Source organism: Phalaenopsis equestris, unplaced genomic scaffold (assembly GCF_001263595.1).
Source record: "Phalaenopsis equestris unplaced genomic scaffold, ASM126359v1 Scaffold000002, whole genome shotgun sequence".
NCBI lineage: Eukaryota > Viridiplantae > Streptophyta > Magnoliopsida > Asparagales > Orchidaceae > Phalaenopsis > Phalaenopsis equestris.
The window spans coordinates 66,510,252-66,532,156 of NW_018164444.1; the positions used below are offsets into that span (position 1 = coordinate 66,510,252).

Consider the following 21,905-nt stretch of genomic DNA (forward strand, 5'->3'; position numbering starts at 1 on the left):
ATATATATACATATATAACACTAATAGCAAATGTTAAAATAAATTCTTATTGGATAGACAATTTGAAGGGAAGCAGTCATGTCACTTCTTATTAAGAGATAGACAATTCATTTGAATCAAACCGAGAAATAGGAGGAAGGGGAGAGAAAGTTTCGAAAATGAAGGGAAGAATGAGGCAAGGTGAGAAGAAAGAAGTTTTGCACCTTACATACGTAACCCTATTCGAAGCCTCGAGCGGGATCAAGCGGATGCTACTTCTCATTCCAGAGATTCGACGCCACACAAGAAGTCGGCATTGAGGGTGCCCTATGCATAGCAATGTCGTGCACGAAAAAGACGCATCGACGGGGGTATGGGAGATAGTTGAAGTAGCACCACTTGCAGGAGGAACGAATGACCGGCTTCATCCATGGAGTAGAACAACTACTTCCGGAACATCAACTTTCAAACAATAATTTTTTTACAGTAACATTTGAACTAAGGTTTCATACAGTCATAGTTGTCCCAAACACATTCTAAAGTTGTTGGGTTTGAATCAATTAAAGAGCTATATAAAGATGATAAGCAGTTTAGGCTCATCTGGGAGAATGTCATGAATGCCTGCAATAAGGTTATCACTTGAAAAATGATTCTCTTTTATTGAAAAATGATACTTTTTTCATATCGCGATGTTGCGCGCGATTGGCTTTAATATTTGAATGTCATGAATGAGGTTTAGTGGGCCACTTTGGTCGAGAAAAATGTGGCTTTCTAAAAAAAAAAAAAAAAAAAATCATTAGCCCATAATATCATGAGATGTGAATCATTTCATTAAGTAATGTTAAACTTGTCGAATTGCCAAAACTATTTGTCAGAACAACGAATTGTACACAACTATGTCGATTCTTGAAGTTCAATGGATTATTGTTAGTGTTGCTTTTGAGGGTTGGATTGACTCGAACTAAATGCAACAAGGACTCCATTATGGTGGTAGTGGATCAATTTTCCAAAATGCCTCACTTTGTGCCAAGCAATAAGATTATGAACGTCACATATATTGCAAATCTATATTTCAACGAGATTGTGTGGTTACATAGAATTTTTAAGATTATTACTTATTCTCGAGACAACAAATTTCTCAGTTACTTCTGGATGACTTTGTCGGAAAAGTTGGAAACTAAACTACAATTTAGTTCAACTGACTATCCTCGAACCGATGACCAGACAAAGACCATCAACCGTACTTTGAGTAATTTACTGTGTTGTTTTGTTGGTAAGAATATTCAACAATGGGATCTCATCCTTGCACATGTGAAGTTTGGTTTTAATAGACCAAATTAGACTACTTGAAAAAGTCCTTTCGAAATTGTGTATGGTTCCAATCCAACAACTCCGATTGATCTAATTTCACAACTACCTACTTGTCATTATGGTCCAGATGGTGAGCAATGTGGCCAAGAACTACAGCAATTGGATCAATAAGTTAGTGAAAGCACCGCTAAACGCATTGCCAGTTACCAAAATCGGGCCAATAAGTCACGCCAGTTTGTAGTTCTCAAGTTTGGAGATCTTGTATGGATGCACTTAAGTAAAGAAATGTTTTCAAAGTTCAAATTTGCAATACTCAAACAGCGTATTAATAGTCCATTCAGATTTATCAGAACAATTAATGACAATAACTATCAAATTGATCGACCAAGAGACTCGAGTTTATCTCCCACCACCAATGTGACGGATATTACTTCATATTATGAGCCTGAACCACCTCATACTATGGCCTATGGGGGAACGACACAGAAGCTTTAATCATTTTTGTAATACTTATCTACTTAAAGTTTCAGCTTGTGTTTTTCATGTTAGCTACTTTGTATTATTTCATGTTAACTACTTTGTATTGTTTCGTTTCAGGTCTGGGTATGTTCAGGAGCCTTGGTTTTACTGTTTGCTGTGTGGAGTTCCCTGTTTTGTTGCATGTTGGGGCTTGTTTTGGTATGTAATAGTGTTGTATAAAAAAATGAAATTAGAAGGGGAGAGGGTCAGATTGTTTCGAAGACATTTTCTGCTGTTCCAGAATATTTTTTATTATTCTTGTTGTATCCTGAAAGTTTCTGGTGGTGGGTTCTTGGGCTGAACAATGATTCAACCATAGTTGTTCCATTGATGGCAGAATTCCAGAATTCTGTCTCACGTTACTTTTATTTCTGGTTTCTTCTTGTTGTTGTTTCACGTGGATTCTTCTTAATTATATTTCCTTTGGCTGCTGTTTCAAGTGCAGAATTCCATAATTCAGCTTGTGTGTGGTCTTTTCTTCTAATTTCTTTGATTGGAGCTTCAATCGCACACATTAAAAAAGAAGCGTGGCAGTCACTCCACCTCCTTCTACCACCACAAGAATAGCTAGTCAATGAACACTTCTCCAGACCAACTAATTAACTAGTACATTGTGGTCACCTTGATTTGACGCGTCCATCCTAGCCCACGGGCATGCATGCCTCTTAATCTTCAACAATATCGTAATAATAACAAAGTGGAGCATAATAAGCCATTATAAAGAAAAGCATCAAAAGTTTGCATGACATGGGAGCTTCATTGTATAACGATTAGTGAAACCAAGGAAATTCTATAAATACCTCATGCAATGTTGTAATAAGGCCATTCTGATCTACCAAAAACATTAATTTATGTTAAAGAGAGATGTGAGCAAGTACTAAACAGCAAGAGCTAACAGCTCCGTAAAAACCATTCTGTTGATTTAAGTACAACAATCTAATGTGGTGAAGCAAATTCAAAAATATCTCTCACATCATCAAGTGCGGTATAAACATCAGGAAAAGAATTGAAGACTTTGAATCTGTTTGTCAACAAGCACCATGTCATTATCATAGGCAGAGGTGTAAATGAATCGAGTCAAGCTCAACTCAACAAACTAATTGCAAGCTTGAATTCAAAGCTCAAGCTTAAGCCAAGCTCATGTATTGAGTTCAAACATAGTTGGTTAGATAAACAATGGGATCAATCACAAACTTCTCCAAAATTTTGACATAGTGTAATGACTTCGTTTGAGATAAAATCAATGATGGCAAAAGCTCACTTGAGAATGCATCACGATAGAAGCTCACTGAAGAAAGCATAGACGGGGATTGTATCATGTTGGAGAAAGCATTGTTAACCAACAAGTCAAGCTACATCAACCTCAAACTCGAGATCAAATAATATATGAGCTATAATTTGAACTCAAAATCGATCTTCAGCTCGATAAGCTGCTAGAATAATAAAATCTTTACTAAATAGATTTTGAGTAGCTCGACTAAATTACGCCCATATGCCAATTTCCTCATACTTCCAAGATATTCTCCCTCTTATTTTTCTTCATTCCCCCTATATTTGCTTTATTTTTCCTGTGCTCTTTCTTTAATCACCATTAATTAGGGATGTAAACGAGTCGAATACGAGACACGAGCAAGCCAAGGCAGCTTGTGTTCAGCTAGGTAAAAAATACTACTGCTCTTGTTCTGCTCTGTGTATATTTTGAACAAAAAAAAAGTATTCGTATTCGGCTCGTTTGATTAGTGAGTTGAACACGAGCTGTTCACGAATAAAAAGCCATTCTGAAAACCCTATTCACACAACCGTAGGATGTTAAGTGTTGGGACGAGGCAAGATTTCAATCTTTTATTTTATATTAAAATATTATTTAAATATAACTTAATATATTTTTATTATATTTTTAAATAATAATTTTAATTGATTATAAATATTTGTAGGCTTGTAGTTAATTATTTTTTTTTAAATACTACTCACCAACTCATCAATTTAATTGTTTCGAGCCAAAGTGAGCCAAACACGAAAGAACAAATCTTTGTTCCTATTCGGCTCGTTAACTTAGCGAACGAATTAAACACGAGTTTTTCAATGAGTCTAACACGAAATGTTCACGAACAAAGAACCGTTTTGACAGCCCTACCCTAAATAGAGAGAAGAATGAATTATACTTTTAGAGAGAGGTTTTAGAAAGAGAATGGTAGGGTATTCTCACTTTGGGGTTTACCAGGAATTGATTCCTCACGATTTATGAAAGAAAAACATAAAGGCGAGAGAGGTGTTTAACATAATGAGAGAGAGAGAGGTTCGACTTCTTGATAAAATCTTAGGAAAGAGAAAGTGTGAGAGCTTGTGGAACTCCAAATTCTATTCATTATAAATTCAATTCAAAAAATTTATTAAAGTACCATCGATCCCACTCTTATTTAAACAAAAAGGTTTTATACTAAAAATATTCTTAGCAATTAAATAAACTAAAGTGGATATAAATTTAAAAATAATCCAAAATAATAGGTTAATTTAAGAAACAAACTATAATTATTTTGTAATCCTTCCTTGAAAATCTAGTTTAGTATTGCTTTAGATTTATTTGTGTTTTTTTTCTGGGATGAATGGACCTAAGAAAGTGATGGATATACATAGAATGACAGAAAATGAAGTCACAACTCAATCAACATTTCACGATCTCATATTTCGGGATTGTAAAACTCATAGTCTATTTAGTCAAAAAGGCAATTGATCCAACCTAACCAAAGTAGAGGAATTTGAGTGAAGGAAAGGAAGATTAGTTTCCTCGCAATATTCGCTAATTATTGAGAAGAAACGATAAAAATATTGCTTGGAACAAGAAGATGAGCCTCAAGAATTAAACTCTCAGCACTAATGAGTGAGGAATTGAGCCATACAATTAGAGGGGGGAGATAATATGAAGAAAAGTGAAAAAGAGAGGTGAACCATATAAGAAGAGAGGAGCGGGGAGAGAGCATATAAAAAATGAGAATTTCTCTTAAAATGAATTCATTAATTACTCATCAATAAAACTATTGCTCAAACCACATTTATAGAATAGATTTTATAAACTTAAATTAAAACTAATTAAACTTCTAGATAAGTCCTTCAAATCTCATTGCATAGCTAAAATAAAGATAATACTAACAATTTAGAACATTAAAATTGGGTAAAAAACCTTAATATGCCACAATAGAAAACAATGTCATGCAATGCATCATATAGCCTCCTAATCGAGCTTGTACCATAACGCAAAGTCGGCATTTGATGTTACATCTGGGAGAACCTTAGAGATAAAAGAGACCTTATGATCACTCCTAATGAAGCTTGTCATCTGATTTGACTTCTATTATATTGCCAACATAGCCACCCTTACATTAAAATTAAGGCTATTATAGGGAGGAACTAAAACCCTTAGTGGGCTAAAAAATTATAATGTTTCCAACAAATTAAAAGGTGTAACAACAATAGAAGGTCTAACAACATCAATAAAGTTGATAGCAACATAAGCAACCCTACCAAATTTAAAGGGCATAGCTCCCAAAAATGCGCAAGTGTGGCAGAGGCTTTTTTAATAATGAGGAGCTTAAAGGGCTCAATGGAGCCAACATCCTGAACCATAAGAGCATTAACTTAAGACAAATCCAAGTCCTTGTAGCCAAAGTTAACCACTTGAGGTCAACACCTCAAATTCTTCAGAGCCAATGCTTTCTTACTAGGCCCATCCTTCTAGCACATGTGAATTGGCTCAAGCGGGGCATCAACCCCAACGTCAAAAACATCCTTTGCACGGAGACAACCTCACAAATTTCAAGGAGAACTAAATAAGAGGAGAAAAAAAATAAATAGCACGCTTATTTCATTGAGTTTAATAAAAAAAATTTACTTTTATGCATAATCCTAAACTAAACAATTGGAATTAGTCTCAAAAAAAAATGTGACATAATAATAAATGGGACATGTAGCGGAATCAAGAACTTAATCTACGGCACGATTTCCTCTAGGCCTTCACATCCATCATTGTCTTAATGTCGATTAATGGGCATCTCTCATTCATTCCAAAAGTGATGCAGAAATTCCATTCTTCTAATAATAAACAGAAACCTGGTATAATTGTGTCGGAGTTGAGATAAACTGAATAAGAGATTTTTTTAATAAGGAATTTTGAGAGAAAATAATATGAGCATTAGGACAACAATGACATGAGTTGTGACTTGAGTCAACACCAATAGAAGATGCCAAAGAGCCTAGTTCATCGCCACCAACACAAAAGCCTGAGACCTGCATAACACTTATCCATGAATAAATATAAATCCTCAAGAGAGAACAATTGAGGGAGGTACAAGAAAAAGTGCCCAAAGATCTTATGACTACTAATCTAGTTAAGAAAGAGGTGTGTAACCCCTTAACATGCATGTATATAGAGCCTAACAAGAATCAACCACCAATTTTGACACGAGTGAGTATCAAAGAAGTTGTCTCCACATTTTATCACTACCTTCTTTTACTTTTTTGAATTTCAAAAAAAAGGAGGACGAGAAGAATGGTGAGGATGGATGTTTCATCTTGGGTAGGAGCTACTTCCCTAGAGCTTTACCCAATAATAACATAAAGGATGCAACTCAGAGTTAAAAAGTGCTCTAAATATACAGGGCTACAAGAATGTAACTCGATTAGAACCGATAACTGACACATTGGTTTATCCCTCCAAATGAAATTATCCTCGGCCCTAACAAATGGCTTGGCCAACAAGACAAATCTAAGAATCGAGCATTCATGCTAGGGAACCAATTACACCATTTTAGTCAAGATCACAGACAAGAATTCACTGCCTCTACTAAGCAACCCTTAGCGAAAATTTACAAGCATAAGGATACATATAAGATGTCTATAAAAAATTTAATTCATAAGCATACATCCATATATATATGTGTGTGTGCGCACGCGCTCGCGTGCGTGTATGTGTAAAGACAACCGTAATGCTCTAAATAGGAAAATGAGTTGCCAGCATACTCCATCATGAATTTTGACACTTGTAAAAATAAGGGAAGTTGCCTACGCACTTTTTCGTTGCTTTCTTAAAATTTTAAAAATTAAAAAAAAAAAATTTATATACATACCACACAATTCTTATGTATTTACATATCTAACACCTAAGCTTTTGTATTCACATAGATAAAACATTGGTTCATAAAGCTATGCATGAAAATGTGTATTTCACTTTTACATAATAGATAATAGTATTATTTTTTATGTAATGTTAAAAATATATGTTTTGTCTAGAGCATGAGCTAACATCTCTAGAGTTGAACCTAATAATAACTACGAAGAAACTCAAAAGTTACATTGTGCACTATAGAGTCAAAATACCATAAGAGTATAACCCAATTAGAATCGAGAACCATTACAATGAATTATCCCTTGAAGTGTAATCATAAACATTGTGCACTATAGAGGCAAAATACCATAAGAGTATAACCCAATTAGAATCAAGAACTATTACAATGAATTATCCCTTGAAGTATAATCATAATCAGCCCCAACAATTAACTTGGCTAGCATGGCAAATCTAAGAATCATGTGTTTCTACTAAAGGAACTAGTTACACTATTTAATCAAGGACCTAGAAAATAATTCACCACAATCGCTAAAAATTCCTATGAACATTCAAAAGTTTAAGATGCATGTATGACGTTTATAGGATAATTAATTCATAATTCATTGTGATGAAAAAAATATTTAAAACCAAATTCGACTTCGCACATCCATATGTCCTTAAGATAAGATTCCTCAAGGTAAAAAAAAAAACAATATAATAATAACTAAATTGATTATGAAGGTTTCTATTTTTAGCATCTTCAACATAGAGATTTCAAAGAAAAAAAGTCTTGTCACATTGATCACCATGGTGATCTCAACTATAGTTAAGTGTCGTCTCTTGGCCCCCTTCAATAATGCCTATATATGCATTTCATGAATAAGTCAGTGAAAATTTATTAGGACCAAGAAGTTAAAGGACCTGAGGTTTGCATATCCCATATAATGCTATGAACAAAAGTCTCCTCATCCTTCTTGCTTTATAGCTCATCAATTCCATCAGTCGTTAAGAAGTTTGATAGCGTTGATGACTAATGACGCCAATTTCTCCACTATTAAGCTAAGTTCAACCCTAGAGATGTTTTCCTCGTGCAAACAGATCAACATTTAATCCTTAGAATTCTATCATTCTCTTTCGTATTATTAGTTCAAAACTTTCCCACCACTCATTTCAAATACCGACATCAAAGTAAGGGCTCCTACATTAAGTATACAATTTTAGAGAGTTGATCCAACAGAAAAAAAACTATAAAGCTTGATAATTGATCCATAGGAAAGACAATTTTCTAGGTCCTTACACGTAGATGGGCAATCCATCACTAAATCACTACTACTTGACAATATTCCTATCAATTCTAGAAAACAAAAACTATTAGAAAAAAAATGAAATTATCTGATTTTCCCATAAAACCATTGAATATTAACACATCAATTCAATATTAATAAAAGGATTTAATAAATTCAGATGTTGAACCTCACTAAACAAAGTCTCAACGAAACTAATTTAGCTCAATTTCACCTCAAACTCATTACAAGCTTCCATGCCTTGAAATCAAGTAGCTATCTAATTTTATTACTATCTCTAATAAAATACCACCCCCCTCTCGTTTATTTCTTCAATCACCCAATATTGTAGTATTATTGGAATAGTAATAAAATACTCTAAGGGGAGTGACCATCTCTGATTGCACAGCTTTTTTATTAAATAAAATAATAAAATATTAGTCAATCAAGATGGGGATAAAAAAAAGTGATGAGTGGCTTTTTTATGTAGCCCTTATATATATTGTAATGCTCCTATGCAATTTCATGCAAGATTTGCCTATCCATGTTGGTGAGCTTCCTCGTTCATGTAACTTAACCTAAATAGTGGGATAGGTTAGACCAATATTTGCACAAAAGCATGGTCTAACCAAGTAACTTGGCTTATCTGTTAGCCAAACATAATAATGCGAGGAGAGCCTCTTGGATCATGGCTCACCCTTTAGTTCATTTACTCCAACAAATCACTATTGAAGATAAAGGAAATTCTTGTTGTCAACCTAATATGATTGTCAGTTGCCTGAGTCTTCTTTTGCCGCCATCATTTGAATACTTGTCAGTAAGGATTAGTATAAAAATTACGATTTCATTTTGTTTTTTGCTAAGAGAAGTGGCCTTTTCTAGGCAGTTTATTGTTATGCATCACCCTGGATGGAGTTCACTTTGCTTTCGTTGATTGCCAAGGTTAGATTGTCAAAGTTGTTGCTTCTTTTGAAAGGAGCATGGTTGTTTATTGAGTTAATGATGGCTCCTCACATCTTCTTCTACTCCAATTTGGAAGATGCTATGCATGTGTTTAAGAAAGAGGGTTAAGAAATTTTGGCATCGTCGTTGCTTTCCTAATTCTCCCAACAATTTCCAAATCCTTTGGTGATAGAGTAGACTTGTAAACTACATAGCTTTTTCCCTCTTTAAATAATGCAAATTATTTATCCCTTCCATAATACACATCATTTCTATACCACAGGAACGTTTATTGGTTAGCTGCAAGCTCCAAGAACTTTCAATGGCTTATCATATGTGAATGAGACCAAAACATCTCATAAGATCACGCCAAAATATGCATGTTACCAAACAATGATTAAGGAGCATTTACTCCCGGAGCTAGCCAAATAAAACATTTATGGAAATTTAACATACGTAGCAAACAATTCTTGCGCGTTTACATATCTCACACCTAAACTTCCATGTTTACATAGATCACACTTCGGTGCTTTAAATTTATATGAGAAAAAGGTGTATTTCACTTTTACAACGTGATAATAGTGTTATTTTTATGTGATATTAACTGTTTGAGTGCTATGTGTGTAAATATTAATGTTTAGGTATGAGATATATAAATACATAAAAATTGTGTGCTATGCTTGTAAATGCCCGTTTAAATTTTCTTTAAGCCTGCAAAATCTTTTTTTTTTTCCCCTCTTCCACTGAAATCAACTAGAAAAAGAAGTACCACAAGCACTTTCATTTCCTTCGACTCCCATTCTATATTGATCTTATTCTTTTCTGTTGATCACGGGAATCGTAATTCATGAATGTGGGGGAAGACTCAGGTTGCCGCTTCATATGAACAATATGAAATATCAATCACCTGCTTTAATTCAGATGGAAGAACGACAAGGAGAAATAGAGACAGAGAAGGAAGAGATATGCAATCTCACCAACTGTGATATCGCAACCGCCGAAGAACTCGCCGTCAATATAGAGCTGGGGAAAGGTAGGCCAACTGGAGTACTCCTTGAGGCCCTGGCGCAGCATCTCGTTCTCCAAGATGTCCATGGTTTCGAAGGGCACGTTCAGCGACATAAGGATCTGCACCACCGTGCGGGAGAAGCCGCACTGCGGGAAATCCTTGCTGCCCTTCATGAATAAAACCACTTTATGCGAGCTCACCACCTTGTCCAGCGTTGACTTAAGCTCTGGCGTCAGCGCTGCAAGCCCCAATAGATGAATTAGCTCGGGGCGATTCATAGATAATAGGAGAAAAAATGTTCAAATTAGGGGTAAACGATGAGATTTCTGCCTGAGGAGAAGCAAACCGAGAAAGAAGAAGACGGGCGGAATCGACCAGGCCGACCGCGAACAAAGTAGGCGCATCCCTCAGCGAGGGTTAGCGAACAACGGAAGCGTCTGTGGCTGGCCCCCATTTCGGGCTGCCGTTTATGTAGCGCGCATGGATTTTGATACAGGAAGTGAAGAGAGGTTCTCAGAGAAGGGGCGGCAGCGCCGGCGAGGTAGGCCATGGCAAATAACGACTTGGGTAATGGGTGCTGAACCAGAGTTTTTAAGAAGCGCGTCGCTTCCTTTTATACGCAACAAATAAATGAGGAGCACATGCTTCAACGTGTTTTGCGCTGCATATTTAAGTTTTATGCATTTTTGTACATTTTTATTTATTATTTTGTACCGTCAATATTGTTGTTACGTTGATTATAACAATTTTGCATGAAAATTTTAGCACGGTCGAAAAAACTCATATAAAATAAATGAATTGTATTTAAACATTAAGGAATGATATCATGATGTTTGGCATCGACAAAATAATAAATCATTTAAGTAAATGCTACAAAAGTTTAATATTCACTCTAAATTTAGCATATACAATGTCAAAGAATGTGATTGTTAGCTTGGCTTTCTCTGAGTGAAAAGTGCATAATAGAAAATAAGAAGTGATAAAATATTGATGTCTGCTAATGGCCGGTAAAAAAGGTGATTGGGTAATAAAGATCATAATCATCAATAGATAGTAGGTAATGATTATCAAAAACTATAAACGATAATCAGGTTATGATATATGAATGATCTTTGTTGTCATGACAGTTATGCAGCAATATAGTTGATCAATAACAGTTAAATGACAGTAATTGGGCGATAATAGTCCAATTAAGGTAGTTAAGTGACAACTAAGTGATAAAAACATTGATGGTGATTGTGAGCATTGACCTAAGGGCAAAGGCACACTTGTAGAATGGGAGCTTTTTTTAAGCTATAATTTTTGCACCTCACTTTATTTTACCAGTGTCATTCTATCTTGTAATTGTAAAAAGGAAAATGACAGCTTCTCTTCAGCCAAGTTAAGCATCCTGGTGAAAATAAATTTATATTTACACGATTGAGAAGAACATTGTCTATAAAAAAAATAAAAAATTGCTCAAGTTTCCATAGAATAACTTCATGGAAGCTTTTGTTAGATTTATACCTTTTAATTTTAATCTTTGATCGAAGTTGTTTTCTGTGTTGTCCTTTGCTTTTTATTATCTTTTAAAACTTCCTCTTAAACTAGAATTCTCTAAAATTTAGCTCAATAATCAAGTCAAACTCAACGGCCCTAAATATAATGTTGTTTCCTTTGAGAACGAGTTTGAATATCTCACATTGTTATCTTCATCAATTATTTTAATAAATAATATATAAGGGCCCAATATAACTATAATTCATAAGCTCTAATGAGCTAACAAAGAGGGGGGGGATATCAAAGCCTAAATAATGTCTTTTTATTAGTTGTATGTATATTTTTTAGTATGATTATAATATACAACTGCATTCGTGAAGAAAATAAGTATAATAAGAGGATTTTGTTATAGTCATGATGAGATGATTTTTTTAATTATTTTGAAACTATGTTCAAACCTTTTTTTATCACCATTAAAACAACATTATAACAATGATCAAGCAATTTTAAAATTATATTTAAAATTGTACGCATCAATATTGTCGGCACGAATCTCAAAACAATTGAATGGCTAAAGATAAATACACAATGACTGAGGCATTAAATTCAAGAGACGTGATTTGATTCGGTCATCTAAAAGATCAAACAAACTCATCAAGTTCACCCTCGGAAAATCCTGTCAATGGGTCTAAATACGGTCCTAACTGTCGAAGCTCCCTAAAAGCCGACCAAACGTAACATGTCGATCGACCGCTCGTGCCTTGGCATAAACGACCTCTACTAGGCCCATCGTTTTTATCGACCGAACCAGAACACGTAGCCCTACTGATAATCGCCACATTCAAATTCAAATTGTAGTAAAATTTTAGCATTAAATATGCACATTGATTCCATTAAGGGAGATTTTCATAAGCGCCCTCTTCTTTTGGAAATTGAGAGCTATTTTCATTATCGCTATTGTCTTTCTATAATTATACAATAATGTCTCATATAAATAGGAAACTCAACACTGAATACAGGGACTCCTGGGTCCGAGGACTTTTTCTTAGTCTCTCTACTTAGAACTTTAAAAAACATTTCTTCTTTATCTGTTTATTGTTTATCTCGACTCTAACTCTCGAGACGTGTATTTCCCAATGACAATTACGGATTCAACATCCTGAAAGGTGGTGCGATGAGCGTGGACATGCCCCATACGAGAAGCAGAGTGAACTACAAAGGAGAATCCTTGCAAAGCGAAATAGCACCCATGGGATTCGATAGAAATGGGGTGTGTCGAGAAATGCATGAAGAATTCCAAGTATTGTGAGTGAAATAATGGACCAGTTCGAGGCTATCCGGGTGGTCGTGATCTAGCATAATGACCGACCGCCGCCCATGGAGAAAGAATCTCAGAGAAGTCGTCCTTAGAAGACTCCCCTCGATAATCCATCAGGAGCCCACAATTGGCCTGACAATCAACCAACTAAAGGACCAAAGGATTCCCAACCGACAGACAGTGTCACATCTACATCGGCAGCCCAACATCGAATGAACCGAGTGGGGATGCTTGCTCGACCAAATATGGATAGCACTTTCTCCCGAATAATCCTTGAAACCATTCCTTCGACGAAGCTCTTGATACCTCAATTTGATCCTTATAAAGAGAATAGTGATAGTTCTACAAATTGATGATGTCAATCTCATGATTTTGATCACCTGACTTCTTTCAAGTCAATCATCAAAGTTCTACAAATCAATGACGAGCATAAAGTGTCGACTGTTGTCGACCACACCCAAAGAAATCATGTTGTGATGGTTTAAAAGCCTGCCACATGGGATCATTTCACCCTTCACTGAATTCAGGAAGCTCTTCTTGACACACTTTATTAATGTACAAAGATCAAGAAAAGACACAAAGACTGCTTCAAACCTGGTAGGGGGAGACTTAAAGCCTATGGACTTACATCACTCATTTGCAGAAAGGGGATACTGGATGTGAAAAACTTGGAGCCTCTCATCGCCCATACCTCCCTAAAGCAAGGAATACACAACAAGCAATTCAGATATGACTTGAATCTATTCAAGCCAAGGACCTTTGTAGAGGTATTGGAATTAATAAATGACCACATTACTTCTAAAGAAGACCGCGTGGAGTTTTTAGAAATTAAATTGAGAGCATCTAACCATCGATCACAAAAGTGGAAGGGTTGAAACAATGACAAAAGGCCAAAGAGCAATCAAGTCGTGGCGAATGACAGACCGACAATTTTTAATCTTGGGATGGTCAAGGGGATGACCGAAGAAGCAAGGGTTAGTGATACCATTTTAACCAACAATCATCTCGGTATTATAAGCGATCGCATGTATATCAACATACGCAAGGTTCGGCACCCCTGAATGTGTCAATGGTCGAGATAGTTCAGGCCATTCAAAACAATGATTATTTGAAGAAAACCTCTCCACTAAAGACAGCATTAGCATTACACAATCCGAACAAATATTACACCTGCCATCGAGACCATGAACACAATACGGAGGAATGTCATCGTCTCTAAAATTTGTTGGAGGAGCTCATTAGAGCTGGAAAGTTAAAGGAGTTTGTCACCGTTTAAATGCACACACAACAACAAGAGAAGACCTAGCAAAGGAACCCGCAAACATACCAATGCAGGCAAATGAAACTCACTTGGCTGGAATCATCATAACTATCTTTGGGAGAGGCGGAGGGTTGCCTCGACTGTCCAGCTTACAAAGACTCGGGTTGGTGAAGGTATGTTCTGTCACCTCTTACATCCGTACACACCTCCTAATTTTTTTCATAGATGAGATCTTCCCCCAAAGGGAAACCCATATAATTAAGTGATCATTATTAAGACATTCATAAACAACTACTAGGTCGGGAGTATTCTTATCGACACTGGCAGTTCAATCAATATTCTGTTGAAAACGGTGTTCGATAAAATGGGACTCAGGGTTAACTGCTTGGCTACACTAGTTGTTCCTTTGTTCTAATTCTTGGGTGAGCAAAAGGAGGCTATTGGGTGATTGCCCCAGTTATCTCACTGAGAGACTAAGAAAAAATGTTCACCAATATTAAGAATTTTTGGTTGGTGGAATCCCCTCCAACGTATAAAACCATCTTCGGTTAGTCACTGCTGAATGGTTATCGGGCGTTAACTTCGACGTGCCATATGGTAGTGAAATTTTCTGGTGACGAGGAGATAATCATAGTCTGAGGCAACCTAGAACAATCTAGAAGTTGTTACATGTGAACGGTCACCAGCATCGATGCAAACCATCATGCATTCAAATATAAAGGACAGAGGTTTCAAGACTAGCAAGCTATCCTTCGAGTGCCCATCACCAATGAGGGAGAACCTGGTAAGGTTTTTATAATTAGTGGAAGTTTTGACGTAGAACACGGGATCGTTGACATCGAGACATGTTTGCTTGGACAACCACAAAGATGTTCGGAGTCACGGTTAACGACGCCTACCATCAGCTCAATATTAGTTTATTTTATGTCGGTGTAGTAAAAGCTTCGATCAACTGTAAGTTTTATGGTCGAGCCAATAGCAGCTAAAGTCCAGAAGTTGAATGAGGTGGACTACATATGGGAAGTTCAATTTCTGACTTGGCTCTTGAATATAGTAATGGTTTGAAAGCCCAACGAATAATGGAGGATGTGCGCCGACTTCACCAATCTAAATGTCGCTTGCCTAAAGGATACATACCCCATACCAAGGATCAACACACTGGTGAACGCTGCACTCGAGTATTCTATGACGAGTTTCCTCGACACCTTCTTCGGTTACCACCAAATAAAAATGCATATGGTGGACGCCGAAAAGACTTCTTTCATTATCGTGCAACACATTTTTGTTTTAATATAATGTCCTTCAGGCTGAATAATGCTGGGGCAACCTATCAACATCTCATATATGTAATATTTTCCAATGAAAATAGAAAAAATATTAAAGTCTAAGTGGATGATGTCTCTGTAAAAAACAAGTGAGTTGAACATCATGTGGAGATCTAAAAGAAACATTTGAAATCCTTAAGAAATTTAAAGTGTGTCTAACTCATTTAAAATGCACCTTAGAAAGCTTGATCGACAAGTTATTGGGCTTCTTATTGACTCCCGAAGGATTGAGGCCCAATGCGAAAAAAACATGGGCAATCTTAGATATGTCATCTACTAAAAGTGTAAAGGAATACAAAGACGGACTGGCTAAGTTGTGGGACTTCTCATATGTAGCCCGTCATCGACCCAACATTTAGATTGGAGAAGTTAGCGCACATCATTCATTGGTCAATGGGCTTTCAGACCATTACGCTTAAAGTAAAAAAAAAAAGAAAAAAAAAAAAAAAAAAAAAAAAAAAAAAAAAAAAAAAAACTATTACGCATAAAGTAAAAAAAAAGTTCATTTGCCCTATTTATAGAACTGACGTGTAAAATAAAGTGTCACGTAATGATATGTGTCACACCAAACATCATTTTGAATTTATTAAATTACCATTTTATTACAAATAATATTATTATAGATCTTGAATAAAGTGCTTATGAATGGGTCCTCAGAGGCCTCAGTTTAGACATATCCCCTCTATGTCAACCTTTGGAGGACAATCACTTCGCCTAACCTATCCTTGTCCACCTGGTTAGCCTCGCGGTGGAACTTGCTCAGATCATCCTACTCGTGAAGCACTCCTATTTTATGTGGCGCCTTAGCCAACCCACTTCTTAAGATGGCTACCTCCACCCACAGAGTCGTTACCTCAGTGTCCGTGGTTGTCAGGTGGGGTGATAACTCCCGCACATAATCCACGACCAAACCTCCAGCCGCTCCCTCCGAAGAACCGACCAACACCGTCAAGGGTCCAGTCCTACCCTCCTGTTGCTCCATGGGTCCAAGAGGAGGCTGCTGCCACTCCTTTCTCTTGTTGAGAGCTGATAGTGTGCAAATGGCCAGACGACCGATATAAGTCCCTCGAAGTCCGTCTGCGGGCTGACCACCACAGCAGGGGCAGACTCCACAACATCCTTCGAAGGTCCATCATCTTCATAGCTTTTCGATCTGACCATATGATTTACATTTGGATAACGTAAGAAAAAAAGTTAAAAAACACCAACATTCAAAGAAAGCTTTACATACCCATAAATCTAAGAAAGGGTCTTCAAAAGATTTTTTTTTCTCTCTCTCTCTCTCTCGAAATAAGGTACCTCCGCCCTCCCGACAATAGCGGTTGAGAGACGATGATCGTTGCCCCTCCAACTCTGTTTTGCTACCCTCAACACTTGCCACAAGCAAGACTTGCTGGCCCTCGGCCATCATGTTAGCATCGGGCCCACACGCCAGAGTTTATTGGTGAAGTTTTTTCGGCTACCGTTCCCCAACTCCATCAGATGAGTCGATTATGTCGATCGAATCAGGTTTGGGCCACGACCGTTGTTCTTTCCTCACACTCTCCTTCTTATCTTACAAGGGTCGGGCGTTAGAAGCTTGCCTTGGCCATAATTCTCCATGACGTTATCTATAGACGCACTGGACACAAAAACCAAAGGAAAGTAAATTGTTGAAATCAATTCTTGATTTTGATGCCATCAATTGTTTGATGATTTTCATATCCTTATCTTAGTTGTCACTATTAAGAAGCAGGAAAACTCAGTGAACTGATGTGTACACACCAATATAGTTAGCACAAATCTCAAAGTAATCGAATGACAAAAGGTGATGACACAACGATCCAAGCATTAAATTCAAGCAACATGATCTGAACCGGTTATCAGAAAGGTCAACAAATTGATCAAGTCCAACCTCGGAGAATTTGGTTAGCGGGCTTATCCACAATCCTAATTATTGAAGCTCCCTAAAGGCTGACTAAACACAACCGATAGACCGGCTGCTCATACCTCGACATAAATGATTTCTAGCTGGCCCGACGCTTTGGCTGACTAGAACATATCGACCACCATATATGAATTCAAATATTAATAAAAATTTAGTATTAAATCAAGACATTGATTGCATTGAGGGCTATTTCCATAATTTCTCTCTCCTTTCGATAACTGCGGGCTATTTTCACAATCACTCTCTCCCTTCTGTAATGTAATTGTACAGGAAGACCTCTTGAGGCTCGATGATGAACAAAAGACACCGGGTCTGGGAAGTTATTTCCCGATATCTCTACCGATAATTCACTAGTATTTTTTTTCTCTCTTTACTCTTCTTCCTAACTCTAACTCTCGAGACGTGTATTGTCAAAGAATAACTCTATATTCAACAAATAGAAACATCCACCAATTTAGAAAAATAATACGAAAATTGACAACCTTCTAAAAAATGCACAAGACTTCAATCAACTTATTAATCGAAATCATAATAGAAGAGGAGAGAGATGACAACTTTACTTTAATTTAATTAAAAAAAAAACATGTTAAATATATTTTTTTATTAAAATACTAAAAAAGCAACGGGAATCAAGGTGAAATCACCCTACCCTTAATATAAATAAGTTTGAACCGGCACGCCAAATAATAAAAGACTCGTCTTCCGCCCAATTTATCCTTTTTATTACTCTCTGAACGCCCATCGTCTCCCCACCTGCTAAATCCATCGATTTTTTTCCTTTTTTGGGTCTCTGTGTTCGCTGGCAGAGGATTGGAAACCTGAACTCCAAGGGATCTACTGACTGATTTTGAAGCGGCGGATGTTATGGATCTGGAAAAAGCTTATATTTCCGAGGAACTCAAGACGGTCTCCTGCTCGATCTGTCTCGATCTTGTTCTGCATAAGGGAGAGCGGTCAACTGCAAGGCTCCAATGCGGGCACGACTTTCACTTAGGTGATGAATTCGATTCATTTATCCTCAAATTTAGCGTATTTTGATGCAAAACTCGATTTAGTCTCATATTCTTAGGCATAGGTTACATAGCTACGGCGGTATTTTCTGTAGGCAGTGCTTTTATATGCAGATCTATGGTTTTAGTAGATATTGTCTGCGATATGATTTTGTGCCATAGCCTCGGAGTTATTTTTCTGGCTGTAGAAGTGTAGAGTTTGTTGTTCTACTGATCAAGCAATCTGTTTAAACAAACTCTTTTTTTTTTTTTTTAAACTAGGTGATTGTTTTATGAGTCGGGTGAATCACGCATATTAAACTGAAGAAATTACTTATTGATTTGCTCATTATCTGTACAACTTGATGCACACCTCGGGAGTTATTGGATGATGAATTTTAAGTTTCGGCTGAGTTCTGATGGCTGGCTGAACGAGCTTCTAATTTTGATGGAATCTTTGTAGGGAGTATGGTGTGATGAGTTCTATTTTTAATGGAGATTAACGTAAGGATGGTTTTGTAGCTGAAATATAAATGGTGTTTGTAAGAAGCTAGATGTTATTGGTATGTCCATGGGGCGAACGTTACTGGATTGTTGCTATAGTTGTGATCGGCATGTCTAATTAACACATGCTAAATATTCAGTATTTTAATTTATACACACACACACACACACACACACACACACACACACACACACACACACACACACACACACACACACACACACACACACACACACACACACACACACACACACACGCACACTCATACATGTTTGTTTTAGGACATATGCTTATGCATTGCTTATCAAAGATTTAATTTTAGCTGTTGTATCAATTATTAATGAGCTTCTATCCACCTATGTTGCACGGCTGGATATAGCTGGGTTAAACCTGCTGACATGTTGGTGCTGTTTAACTTAATAATGTTTTGCAGCCCCGGCGTCATTGGAGGGTCAAATTTGAATTTGAGTATGTAATCATAATGGATGGTTTGATGATTATTTTTTTGACTTCATCATAATCACCATTAGCTCTATCCGAACTATTTCAGGTTGGATTTATGAATTCTATTTTGCACTATTTGTATCCAAGTCATTTTTCTCAATCCCTTGTGTTCTTTATATCTGTTACATAATTTGTATCTATTAATTTTTTTGGCACATCTGCGGTCATCTATTGTACATTTCCAAGCCAACTATAAAATATTCATTAAGCATAACATTTTAATTTTCAAAGAGAGTAAATAACACACGTACATGAGCAAGAAGCAATGTTGCCATCAAAATAAGATGCATGTAAAGGCAATGAAGTAGGGCCTAATATTACATGAAGCGTTACCGATAATTTTAAAAAGATAAAATAAATGAACTAATGAAAATTTCTAAAAGAGAATTTTCATGATGTCAAAAATGATAACTTACTTTTTTAAGAAAAAGTAGGAATTTTATGAAGTAGAACTACTTCAAATATGGTAAATCAGTGAAAAATTATTGAACAATACGATCCGACTACTGTTTTTTTTTTTAATTTATCAGAAACATCTTTAAACTTGATACTTTCATCAAGAAATGCATCACTAAAGAGACCACCACCATGTAATTTTAAAGTAACATTCTTAAACTTGATCTTCCTTTACTATCATGATCTATTAACAAAACCATAGACAAAATTAATTCATTGATTAGTAGAAGACAAGCTAAAAGTGAATTTTTGGCCATCAAGATATGAGATGGCTCAAATAAACCAACTATTTCAAGAAATTAAAGCTATTAGTTTAACTTTGACTCGAATTAAAACTAAAAAATATACTCAAATGTAGGTGTCATTCTCACATTCAAATTCAGTTAAAACTTAAATATAAACATGAATTCAATATAAGCATGATTAGCTAGATATTGTAGTGAAGGTTATATGCATTGTAAATCAATATTTTTAACTAAATAATCATCTAAACATAAGTATTCCTAATAAAATAATATTTCTAATCTTCAACCTCTTTGATTGGGTTAAATTTTTATATAATAGAATCCACTCTAGCAAATATCCTATGTTATCTAAAGCATATATGAAAAATACTAATAATATGTATTGCACTCATCAAATAAAGACATTAAATTAATAAGAGCAATGTCCTCGTCAAGACTATAACGATAAAGAGGCAATGAAAACATACAAAAAAATATCAATAAAACCGTTTATCTAATCAACACAAAGTATTTATTACAAATTAGCATTCTTTTTGTATAATTATTCATAGTAATTTTTGTAGAATTGAGTTTTACTTCATTACCTTTGCATGCATGATGGTGCTGCATTACTGGTTGTTCATGTCGATGAATTATTATTACCTTTAAAAACTAAATGCTCACGTAATGAAGATTTTATTATTGTAACCTATACTCATTCTAATGTTAAAGGTTTCCATGATGATTGCTTTTGGTTATTATTTTTCATGTATGCTTTATGTACTATACGTAGATGGTATTACATACCATGCCTTAAAGGCTTAGTATGTTTTTGGAAAGTATATGTATAATTTTTCCTTTCAACATGGATCCTGGTTATTTCAATGTCGAGAAAGTATAAAAAGTAATTTTGAACTTTTAATTTTTTTTTAATTAAATATTCTACAACAGAACAACTCTATGACAATCAACCATCCGCTCTATCCTAACATGTAATGTTGATCAAGTTTAGATTTGATAAAACTATTTCTCATCTTTTTGTTTGTTGGATTCATGATTTTTGGGATGATTGGTTCCAATTTCTCATACAATAACATCACAACATACCATCAATGGAGTTGTTCACTCTTGTACTAATTAGATTGATGTTTTTATTTGTATTTTTCAATATTTTTTTTTGTGTTAACTCTTTATCTTTGTCCTAGTCATGTCATTGTTCTTGTTGATATAATATCATTAATTATACGTATATGTATATGTATGTATGTATGTATGTATATATATATATATATATACATATACATGTTGGTAGAGCGACAGAAGATTTTAGAAATATTCATGATGGCTACGATTTTAAAGTGATTAATGAAGAAGGTAGAACACTATTAGATTTTGACTTAGTTTATGATTTTGTTATTGCTGATATTCTATCTAAAAAATTGATGAGCATATTATTACTTATAAGAATGGATCTAATAAAACATAATTTGATTATTTTTTAATAGAAAAAGAGATCGTGGAGAATTGTCGGCCGTTTTTATGTTCAACTTGATTTTTTGTGGTTGGTAAATTGTTTGTTTTGTGATTTTGAAAAAAAATAATTTAAATATAAATATAACTTTTTTTTTTTTTTAAGAAGTAACATTTTAATTTAAAATAGGTGAGACCAAACGGGTCTCATCACATCTGTTTTTGTCTACGAAATATTTTATGAAAAGACCAACAAGTTCCCCTACAACATAAAAAAATTAGATAGGGTTTATTTTATCTGAGTTT

At 35.5% G+C, this 21,905-nt stretch overlaps 2 protein-coding genes across 2 annotated transcripts in view; one reads left to right on the forward strand and one right to left on the reverse strand.

The window, feature by feature from the left end:
* The window catches only part of LOC110033081 (monothiol glutaredoxin-S7, chloroplastic), an 18,651-nt gene extending 7,898 nt beyond the window's left edge, over nucleotides 1-10,753 (reverse strand). The window contains exons 1-2 of the mRNA XM_020736947.1: nucleotides 10,472-10,753; nucleotides 10,110-10,379 (exon numbers count right to left, since the gene is read on the reverse strand). Coding sequence (XP_020592606.1) covers nucleotides 10,110-10,379; nucleotides 10,472-10,691 — 490 coding nt within the window. The 5' untranslated portion in view covers nucleotides 10,692-10,753. The remainder of the gene's footprint in view (nucleotides 1-10,109; nucleotides 10,380-10,471) is intronic.
* Nucleotides 10,754-18,151: 7,398 nt separating this feature from the next.
* The window catches only part of LOC110024438, a 34,936-nt gene continuing 31,182 nt past the window's right edge, over nucleotides 18,152-21,905 (forward strand). Inside the window, exon 1 of the mRNA XM_020724408.1 lies at nucleotides 18,152-18,445. Coding sequence (XP_020580067.1) covers nucleotides 18,316-18,445 — 130 coding nt within the window. The 5' untranslated portion in view covers nucleotides 18,152-18,315. The remainder of the gene's footprint in view (nucleotides 18,446-21,905) is intronic.